The 11,720-nt window shown below is 40.9% G+C and overlaps 1 protein-coding gene and 1 long non-coding RNA gene across 2 annotated transcripts; both read left to right on the forward strand.

Moving 5' to 3' along the window:
• The first annotated feature begins 316 nt into the window (after positions 1–316).
• Positions 317–11,164, forward strand: LOC308572326. Its single transcript, XR_014001721.1, has 3 exons — positions 317–700; positions 2,442–2,568; positions 10,409–11,164. It is a non-coding gene; the product is annotated as an uncharacterized lncRNA (long non-coding RNA).
• On the forward strand, positions 3,686–4,480 carry LOC308570751 (vomeronasal type-2 receptor 26-like; the record flags this gene model as incomplete). The annotated part of the gene is made up of 1 exon (XM_081165667.1): positions 3,686–4,480. One exon carries the CDS (start codon positions 3,686–3,688, stop codon positions 4,478–4,480), a length of 795 nt encoding a protein of 264 aa, XP_081021793.1.
• Positions 11,165–11,720: the final 556 nt, after the last annotated feature.

The following is an 11,720-nucleotide window of genomic DNA, read 5'->3' on the forward strand; positions in this document are numbered from 1 at the left end:
ATCATTAACAGTCATCAACAGTTATAAGGTTGTAGTGACCTCAGCTTCAGAGTATCTGAAGATGTGTGTATGCACACAAAACCTCATACATAGAAAGCTTATATTTAGTTGGTCTTTAAGGTGCTACTGGAATTATTTTTTAAAAATTGGGAAAAGAGATTCTTTTAAAGACTGCCTTAAGACAAAAAGACTTGATTCTCTTCAGGAAGCTCTTTTTGGATCATCTTTTAATAAAAAAAATAATAATCTTTCATCTTGCTATTTATTATATCTCATGACTGTTGAGTTTACACTGATTTATGATTTCCTTCTCTATTTGATCTGCTGTTGAAATCTGGGTCCTCTCCATTGGAAACTGAAGTGGGGGGACCCCTGGAGGAAAAGAACTTACTTTTTTCCATGAAAACTATTGAATTGTCTTAGTAAGGCTATTACAAGACTACATAGACCTTTTGATTCTCTTTCCACCCAGCTACACTCATTCCTGCAGAGGCTCTCATTCAACAACAGTGCTGGGGATGAAATCACATTCAATGAACATGGAGAATTAGCAGCTGGATTTGATATTACAAACCTGGCCACTTTCCCAAATAATTCCTATGTCAGGGTCAAAGTCGGAAAGCTGGATCCTCAGGCCCCTCCTGGAAAAGAACTCACCATTAACGGGAACGGAATTCAATGGCACAGAGTCTTCACTCAGGTAAGGGAATCAATGCATATGGGGTGGCATGTCTAGTTTTGCCACTTGAGGAGAAAAGGGAAGTGCTGCCCACTACTAATAACACTGCTACTAATAATTCTACAGTGGTACCTTGGTTGTCGAATGGCTTGGCTCCTGAACAAATCGACGCCCAAATTCCACAAACCTTGAAGTAAGAGTTCTGGTTTGCAAATGTTTTCAGGAAGTTGAACGTCTGATGTGGCTTCCACTTGAGTACAGGAAGCTCCTGCACCCAATCAGAAGTCACGCCTTGGGTTTTTTTAACAGCTTCGGGAGTCGAACGGACTTCTGGAACAGATTAAGTTCAAGAACTGAGGTACCACTGTATTAGTAAATATGAAATGAACCATTCCTTTGAAAAGAGCAACATGCAAGGACGACATGCCAAACTAAGAAGGACCAATGGCTAGCAAAGAATGTTGTCCAATATGTTTGTTTGTTCAAGGCAGCTCTCTATGTAGTGGCATTAGATAGAATGCTAAGCTAACTGTATCTTTGTGAATGAACATTGTAATCTTCATGAGTTTTTCTGATGCCACTTGAGACCCTAGTATTGAATTGGAATGACAGAAGCAGGAGTGTAGGGAGGTGTTTGTCAGGTAAGCCCCTGCCACAGACCCAGGAGGAGCCCCCCAAATCATGCCTTGCTCAGAGTGGCTTGAAATCCGGCTGTCCATCCAAGTATTCCATGGGCTGCAGGGCAAGGCATGCCTAGGGAATTCAGCTGCTTGTCATGGTCCTGTGCTCCCTCAGAGGAGGGAGCAGCCAGCCAACCAGCCACATCTCAGGGGGGTACTGGACTGGAGGCAGAGTCCCAGATGCTCAGTGATAGGGATGCATGGCAAAGGGCTGTTCTGCACACACACACATTCTCAAGCGGCAAACCCAGAAGTAACCCGTTCCCGTACTTCTGGATTTGCTGCAGACGTTCAGCGGAATGGACGCTCAATGGGGTGGATGTTCAGGGAGGTATTACTGTACACGGTTCAGTCCAGTCCTAACCTCAGGAGTATTACAGTTCACATAGTCAGACAATCTGGGGATCAAGAAAGTCAAGGGGACAAGGTCACGAGAACCAAGGTCACGAGAAGACCATGAGCAGCAAGGTCTGGTCAGGAATGACAAAAGTTGTTTCCAGCAACTGACTGAGGCTGGAAACCCTGCTTAAGAAAGCTGGAGCCAGCAGGTTCTCTTCAGGAGCAAAAAGGCTGATCAGCAGCAGGTGGAGTCACTTCGCTTTCCACTCCTTCAGGCTGCTGCTCAGTAGGTGAAGCCGACTCCTGGCCCATGACTCCACTTGCGTTGGCCATCAGAGCAGCGGTGCAGTTCCACATCACTAGTTAGCTGCTGGCACTGTTGTAAGTGTTGTAGAGTGCAAAGCTTAGCTTGGAGGGAAGAAAAGAGAGGCTGGTGGATGGAGTTGCAAGAGATAGAAGGCGAGCAGGCAGGCAATATATCTTTCAGGTTCACACTAATAAACATTTTTGGAATGTCTTAATGCCCACGTCCATTTTGCTTTCAGGATTGTTAACCCCATATTTGCTAAATCCCATTCCCATTTCCTTTATATGAAGGATGAAGAGATTCTTTTTCATATATTGAAAGTATGGATCCTACATTTAACATTTCTGGCCCTCCTATTGAATGATAGATCTTCTGATGTTAGATGAATCCCTTAAACATTTTCTTAATATTAACCTCTTCCTATATCTTTGGATAGGTGCCACCTGTTTCATTATGTAATGCCAACTGCCGTCCTGGTTATGAGAAGAAAATGAAGGAGGGCAAGAAGTTCTGTTGTTATGATTGTGATCCATGTCCTCATGGGATGTTTTCAAATGAGAAGGGTGAGAGATGCCATATTAGCATATACAAGTTATTTTAGTAAATTCTGAACAAATTGGCAATGGGGTTTGCTCTGTATGGCCTCAATTTATATTGTTTATTAAAAATAGTATATTGATTTCCCTTCAGTCTCAATAAAAACTGCCACTATGGAGAAATTATCTTAACCTTCTAGGGAGTAAACCATCAGAATGTGGCGTTATCTGTAACATAACGATTGTCCATCAGTGTATCTACATTGATCTTTTAAACATTATTAAATATGATGTTCCATAATGTTTAATGCAGTTTCCCATTGCTGGTGGCTCACTGCTGAGGTGTCACATTATAATAATGCATTTAAACTTTATAAACCACTAGTGTAGCTTCACCTCAAGTCCGTTTTGATGCAACAAAACACAAATTTCATACAGTGGTACCTTGTGTTACAGACGCTTCAGGTTACAGACCCTGATAACCCAAAAATAGTTCCTCAGGTTAAGAACTTTGCTTCAGGATGAGAACAGAAATCGCGTGGTGGCCGCATGGAGGCAGTGGGAGGCCCCATTAGCTAAAGTGGTGCCTCAGGTTAAGAACAGTTTCAGGTTAAGAACAGACCTCCAGAATGAAATAAGTTCTTAACCCGAGGTACCACTGTACATACATTTTGTCCTGGAACACAACACTAAAGTTTTGGGGAAGGGAGGATTGAATAGAAGTGGCGGTTTTTTCTCTGAGACCAAGGCTCTTTGGGGACAGTGTTAAAATCCTATAAAAATCACCCCTCTTGCTTCCAAGATTTCAGCTATAATATTTCTCTGATTTCATCATGAAGTATCTGTGGTTATAAGAAAATGGAGGAGGACCACCAAAATAATAGTTTCACCATATATGAAATGTAAGATTTCATGCAAAACTTTATTCTCAAAGCATCTAGGGGAAACACAATGGTAAGGGTCTCCTGAGTTTTTGAAAAAAAACACTCTTAAGCATATTCCAGATTGTTTCCAATTGTCATGCAACCTTTTTTCAGGGTTGGAAACCTGTGCCAGATGTCCTTTGGATCAATATCCAAATGAAGAGCAGAATGAGTGCATTCCCAAGAAACCAAATGTCCTAGGCTTTGGTGAAACTTTGGCCATGGTTTCAACTTTCTCTGCACTTTTATTCTCTTTGATCACAGCTATGGTACTTGGCATTTTCATTAAGTACCGGGACACTGCCATCGTCAAAGCCAATAACAGAAGCCTCACTTACATTCTCCTCATCTCCCTCCTCTTGTGTTTTCTCTGCTCCTTGATGTTCATTGGAACACCTAAGCAGGCAACCTGCCTTCTCCGACAAACAAGTTTTGGCATCGTCTTCTCTGTGGCCCTCTCCAGCATCTTGGCCAAGACTATTTCAGTGGTTTTGGCATTCATGGCTACCAAGCCAGATTCCACAATCAGGAAGTGGGTAGGCAAAAAACTGGCTTACTCCATTGTCCTTTCCTGCTCTGTGATTCAAGTAGGAATCTGTGCCTCCTGGTTGGCAACCTCTCCCCCATTCCCAGATGTGGACATGCACTCAATGACTGAAGAAATTATATTCTTATGTAACGAGGGGTCAGTTCTCATGTTCTATGGTGTTTTGGGCTACATGGGCTTCCTGGCCATTATCAGCTTCACTGTGGCCTTCTTAGCCCGGAAGTTGCCAGACAGCTTCAATGAAGCCAAGTTCATCACCTTCAGCATGCTGGTCTTCTGCAGTGTTTGGTTCTCCTTTATTCCCACATATTTGAGCACCAGAGGAAAATACATGGTGGCTGTGGAGATCTTCTCCATCTTGGCTTCCAGTGCTGGGCTGCTGGGTTGCATCTTTTCCCCTAAATGCTACATTATTGTGGTGAGGCCTGAGCTGAATAACAGAGAGCAGCTGATACGGAGAAAGATGTAAATAACAGAATAGTCTGTCATTTCTGTATTTAGATTCTGTAGACTTATTAGCCGGGTCATTTCACTGTGGTTTTTCAAGAAAGGAAGTTACCTGAAATGATCAAAACAACAGAAGAGATTGTCTTATCATTTATGTTCTTGATATGCAGCATAGTTGCATATGAGGTATAAATGAACTGGGATTATGTGTCAGCTGTGCCGCGGGAAATAGGAAGAGCCTCGGCCATGCCCCCGAGCCAGCCGTGAAGCCCGCAACCCCACCTCCTCCCTAGCTCAGAAGTGGCTTTCTTGATATGCAGCATAGTTGCATATCAGGTATAAATGAACAGGGGTTATGTGTATGAAAAAACTATGGATGATATCCGTACCACCTCTGAGCACCAGAGGAAGATACATGGTGGCTGTGGAGATTTCCTCCGTCTTGGTTTCCAGTACTGACTTGTTGGCATGCCTCTTTTTCCCTAAACGCTACATTATTGTGATAAGGCCTGAACTGAATAACAGAGAACAGCTGATATGGAGCAATGTATAAATGGCAGAAGAGATTGTAGTTTAAGTTGGGAGTTAGGCTCTAGAAACTTTCTGGCCAGTGTCAGATGTGGGGGTCAAAATTACAGAAGAGCTTGCCATATCATTTATGTTCTTGGCATCCAGCACAGTTACATATCAGCTGGAAATGAATTGGAACTATGTGTGTGAATGAAACTATGGATCAAATCCAACAATTTGAATCCCTTACTCTACTTTTCCAGCATCCCCTTTCCCAATAGGTTCTGAAACTCCTGAGCAGATGTTGGTGTGTGTTGGAAACTGCAGATAGAGGAAAGGGGAAAGGGAACATTGTAAACTGCCTTATGTTATGCAATAGCATTGCTCAATCTATCAGGGCCATGCGATAGACTCAACCAAGTCTCCACCCAAATTATGGAAGAATTAGGGCAGTTTGGGTTGTGGCTTTGGGGGGAAGAATATCAGGCAAGAGGTGGAGGCAGGTACTAGCCCAGGGAAATTGTGTGTAGTCTGAAACCTAATAAATCCTACTCTTTAGACAATTCTTATTGTCTGTCTGTATTTATTTATTTACAAGTACTCTTAGTTATATTAATCTCCTTATTCATTTTGCTTCTTGTTATTTTCATTATCCATCACTTTTCCTAATCTTTCCAGTTATAAGGTTTATTTCCAGTTCTACTGGTTTCACTATTTCATCTTATCTTTCCTATATACGACATAAATTTTCCCATTCTTTTTGAAATGTTTCCTCCCCTGTTGTCTATTTTTTCCTGTTAATTTGGCTATTTCTGCATATTCCATCACCTTCTGTTGCCATTCTTCTACTGTTGGTATTTGCTGTTGTTTCCAGACCTGTAATCTTATACTTGCCTTGACATGGGGCTGGAAAGGGAGTCAGAAAGTGACTCACCTTCACATGGACACTGCATCAGTCTCAGAGGGCTCAAATTCTTGAGAAAGAGAACCAGTGTGGTGTAGTGGTTAAGAGCGGTAGGCTCTTAATTTGGAGAACCAGGTTCTCATCTCCACTCCTCCACATGCAGCTGCTGGGTGACCTTGGGCTAGTCACACTTCTTTGAAGTCTCTCAGCCCCACTCACCTCACAGAGTGTTTGTTGCGGGGGAGGAAGGGAAAGGAGAATGTTAGCTGCTTTAAGACTCTTTCGGGTAGTGATAAAGCAGGATATCAAATCCAAATCCAAACAAAGCCCTGACAGTTCAGCATGAGGCATTTTTTCAACAGCCCAAACCTTCCTTACACCAAGTGTACCCAATCTGTGGCCCTCCAGATGTTGATGGACTACAGCTCACATCAGCTTCCAATGGGCTATTATTATCATGGATGATGAAAGCTGTAATCCAGAAACATCTGGAGGGAAAAATACTGCCTATTACTGCCTGGCAGTGATACACCACCTAATCTTCAGAAAGACGGATGGCACAGTTGTTCCTTAACATGCCACTCTGCTTCAAATTGTATATATGTGTTCTTTCAAAAGCAGTTCGGCTGTGTTCTCCATGGTCTCTATATCCTGATATGGTTTGGAACCTTTCCATCATTGTTCCCAAGTTTCAGTAAGTGTAATCGATGTTACATATGACAGTGAGTCTGAGGACCAATAGCAGGAGGAAATTAGACAAATGGAGAAAGAATGCCATTGGCTCCCCTCTAAATACATTTTGATAGAGGAAATTTTAGGAAAAAGATGGATGCCTGCCTACAGGTGGGGTCTTTTTGTTTTTGTTTGTAGTTATGGATTTCCTGCATTAGAAAGCGGATAATACTTGATGACCTTAGAAATCTCTTCCTAATCTATTATTGTGTGATGTGACAGGTATGTTTACTTCGGAAATCATTTCTGATGCACTATAGAATCAAAAACAAAAAAAGGTTATCTGACCTGTAATTATTAAAATTACTATAATCAATTCACCTGGCAAAGCACCAGAAGGCATAATGAAAAATAAGGATTCAAAAACTAAATCAGAAATGATGAAAAGCTCCTTAGCGTTCCACTGACAGCTATGGTAAGGGAGGAGAGAGGAGGCCAGGCTCTGCTATTTCAGTCAGTTTCCCTCTTTCATTGTATAGGTCAGGTTTCAAATCACTCTAGATTAATTCACATTCAATTACTTTTTTTAGTAACAGTGATAAAGTTAACAAGAAAGTGGCTACCTGCCCCTTTAAGGACAGAATTGCCAAAGTCAGATGTCACCAAATCCATCCTGTTCAAGTCAGGCTGATGATAGTAACAATATTGTAGAGAGTCCATGTGTAGAAGGATATTTGTTATCAGGATGTTGTTGCTGCTGCTTCTCCTGCTGCTTCCCAATATGGTGCCCCAAGTCCACACTGTTGTTTGCAGCAGAAATAACCCTGTGCATATTCCACATGAGTGGTATGAAGCAGGTGACCTTATCATTGGTGGGATAGTGTCTTATATCCATTACGTATTCCCCAGCATTTCCTTCCATCAACACCCATCTCACGACTTTGTTGGCAGTCTAGTGTAAGTAAATGGACCTTAAGATTATTTCCTTTATGCTTTATACATTTAGATCTGTCTAGAAAGTACTTTTGCTTTGGAAAAAGTGCTATGAAAAAATATTTTTAATTTATTTAAAAATAAAACAGCCGTAAAAATTATACAAATATTTTATTCTTGGTTCAGAGTAAAGAGGAGACACACCTTAACCTGATTCAAGTTGGACAGCATCTCTCTATTATCCAGTGAAGCATAGAAAACTCACTGAATTTCCCCAGTCAAAGAGGCAGAATTAGGGTTGTGCGAGCAGTGTATACACATCAGAGACAGAGCCATGGGAGCACTGCCTCAAAGCTGGGTAAGCCAGGCACTGGGCTTGAGGAGAGGGCCATGAGCATCTGACAATGTCCTGTAGTCCTCCTGCCTCCTTCACAAAGCCTAGTTAGCAATTATTCAGCTTTGAGAACTAGGTGGAAGGACTCTAGGACTCTAGGTCTACGTGGGTGTAAATTTTCATCCTCGCTAAGGCCGTCATAGTACCCAAGTCTGCCACTGCCAGTCAATCCTATAAAGCTCCATTTAAAAAGCCAAGACAGGCAAGGGTCAAGGGGTCAGTTTGACAACTTCATTTCTTCAAATGCATTCACTACATCCTCTGGCCACAATAATCAAAACTGATCCAGCAAAAATAGAAGAGAGAGTGCACTGCATACCATTTGACAGGCTCCATAGTATTATGCAATTCTGTCTGAGACTGATTCCATCTCTAAAGTGCTTCCAAAGACGTAGCAGCAGGCTGCTAGCGTTATAATAGATATGCTCTCTTGGCCAGATCACAAAAGAATATTCAACACTGAAAAGTTCTTCCAAATAGCTGGTTGTGGATGCAGTGCTGGTAAAGATGAAGATATGAAACTTCAACTGTGTTTGAGCTGATGCAGTTTCAGATCACCACCACTTGCTCTCTAGCCATTGATTCTCCTGCCCACAGTAATACATCATGGCAACCTTCTGGGTTCAAATCTCCATTTTCTGGGTCACCTGCAGCTTAGGCACTTTTGTGAGTATGCAAGGGGAGAGAGGAGAGCTATGAAGCCCAGCTTGAGCTGCTTTAGTGAAGGATGGTACAAAATGGAACTCATGTCTAAAGTACATTGCAAACAATCCGGGATACGTTTTAAATACGCTTAGTAATAATGGGAGGAGAGCCCTTTTACCATCATCACTGCTAGCTCATCACTGGGCATTCTTCCTATTCAAAATGGCAGCTGCCAATTCCTTTATTTAATATCATACCATTTCTATTGCTAGGGACAGCTATGTACTGACAAAGGGATATCGAACTGATTTCAATAACTGTAGCATAGCCATGTGGCACAGTTCTTGTTTCTAGTGAAAAGGAGCAACATGGTTAAAAAACCTGAAGCTTCATAAGTGAAGATCGCTTCTCAACCTATGTGTTCAGACAAATAAAAAAATCTGACTTGGATGGAGGAAATATCCAAACATTAACTCTAAAAGGACAAAACAATTTGATATTTACAAGAATATTTAACAGGGGCAGTTGAATCTCTCACATCTCGATGTTGTGCACTGCTTTATTCCCCATAAAATAGTAACACACTTTATTTGTAGGGTGACAAGAAAGTTCTACCAACACATCCTTGCCTTGGTATTTGCTGTTGATGAGATCAATGGGAATCCCAAGATCTTGCCCAATGCCACGCTTGGATTCCACATCTATGATAGCTATTCTAATTCAAGGATGACCTACCAAAACACTCTGGATCTGCTCTCTAAATCACATCACTTTGTCCCCAACTACATATGTGGAATTCAGAAAAAAATAGTAGGAGTCATTGGGGGACTTACCTCTCACACCTCCTCATCCATGGCAGATGTCTTAGGTCTTTACAAGATTCCACAGGTACATAAAATAGATATTTCATACTGTAGTTCAATCTACACTCCTTCCACTAGGAAGCTGTTGATTCATAAGTATCAAGTGAAAAAGGAAAATGGTTGCAATATATTGGAGCATGTTAGTATGTGCATAAACCAACTTTTATGAGAGAGCCATTTTCCCAAAGATGTGTGTTTAATATATTTAGTAGAGGATTGGGCTCACATTATTTCAATTCTGCAAGCATTGTCCTAGCTGTCTGAAAAGTACCAATCACAATTCATGCTGTTGATAATCGCATGCACAGGCATAAATAACTCAAGACAAGAATGGCCCTCTCCCTAGGAATCATGAAATTCCCAGCTTGTGGAAGTATGATGTTATTCAGCACTGTCCTCTTTCAGAGGCTAATGAAAAGCACTTTTCTTGTTATTTTTCTAGCATTTGGGGAAAGAGAAATAGTGGTACCAATTTTGTGTTGTTCTGCTACATTACTGAACTTCATTTTAGTTGCCTTAATTTTTGCTGGTATTTTATTTTCATTATATATACAGTAATGGTTTATGGTTGATCACAGAAGAATAAAACATATTATATTCAAGAAACCTATAGGAGAACTCGCATGAGAGTTCTTAGTACATAAACCGTCAAAGTCTCTCTAAAACTGCTGTAAAGGTTATAGACCAAAAGAACATGATCCATGCTTTGTCTCCCTCCATTTCCACAATCAAGTTTTGTTGATTTATCCAAGCAGTATGTAGAAACAAGCAGGGATAAATGCTCTCCTCTCTTTGACACAATCCATGTGTACATGTATGCGACAGTGATGACTCCACAATAATAGGAATCAATATCTACATAAATAAATGAGCAAGATTGTGTGTTTTGTGTGTTTTTCTAGGTAAATAGGAGGGTGGCCCTTTCTCTAAGATTAGAAAATATGGAATGCATAGGATTTCTATTAGATAAATGAGTGTGTTGTGAATTCTTGTTTCCACATGGAAAAGTTTGGCTTTTTTCTTTTTCAGATTTCATATGGTTCATTTGAACCAGCCATAAATGATCACATCAAATTCGCTTCCTTTTATCGCATGGTCCCCAATGAAGATCTTCAGTACAAGGGAATTATCCAGTTACTTCTGCATTTTAGATGGAAATGGGTTGGGCTCATCACTCCAGCTAATGAAGCTGGAGAACAATTCTTGAAGACCATTGAACCAATGCTCTTGAAGAATGAAATCTGCTCAGCATTCACAGAAAGAACGGAATACTATGTGCAATTCAGCGGTCAAATATTTGATATAATGGATCAATCAAAGCTTTTCTTACAAACTTTCATGAAAAGCAAAGCAAATGCGATTGTTATATATGGAGAAAGTACATCTATTATATGGCTTACGTCTGTTTTTATTGCATGGAATATGGTTCAGCTAATGCTTCCTCAATCTGTGAGGAACGAACTTGAAGGGAAAGTATGGATTACAGCAGCCCAAATAGATTTCATATCAAATATTGTAGGAAAACTGATTGACCCTAATATACAAATGCTCCAAGGTGCTATCTCCATTACAATTCACTCCAAGGAGATTCAAGACTTCTCAGACTTTCTGCAGGATGTAAAGCCATCTGGACAAGATGCAGATGCTTTCATCAAGGATTTCTGGGAACAAGCATTTCTTTGTTCAGTTTCAAACTCCTCTGCATTAGCACTCCTTATGGGTACATGTACCGGAGAGGAGATGCTGGAGACCCTCCCTGCACCAGTTTTTGAAATGAGCATGACTGGCCACAGCTACAGTATCTATAATGCTGTCTATGCTTTGGCCCATGCCTTACATATTAGGTGCTCATCTGAAGCCATCTGCAAAAGGACAATGGACGGAAACAGACTCTTTCCTCTGAATGTAGAGCCTTGGCAGGTAGTGTTTCCTGTTACAAAGTCTTTACTTTATAACCTGCTCATTGTTGTGCACTCCACTGATGTAAAATATGGGTTGTGGTTTCTTTATAATAAATAAAATAATAAATGTTAATACAAGAAAATGAACATTAACTAGTTTTATTGTGATCCCTTCCAACTCTATAATTATATGACCCTATGATTCTTGAAAATATTTGCTTGAACTTCCCCTGCCTGACTTCCAGCAAAGTAAAGATTATTTTTCAGTGGCAGGCGGCCTTTCTTATAGCAGAACATGAATTCTAGGGACTTTTTGTATATCTTCAATAAAGCCCCTCTCAATTCTTATGTCTGTGTAGAGCACATTGGTGTAACATGCTGTAGCCAAGAGCTGATGCCCTCCACTTGTGTTGGATATGTGATGGCTCGTGGAAGAGTCC

Source organism: Podarcis bocagei, assembly GCF_964188305.1.
Source record: "Podarcis bocagei genome assembly, chromosome: 13".
Classification (NCBI taxonomy): domain Eukaryota; kingdom Metazoa; phylum Chordata; class Lepidosauria; order Squamata; family Lacertidae; genus Podarcis; species Podarcis bocagei.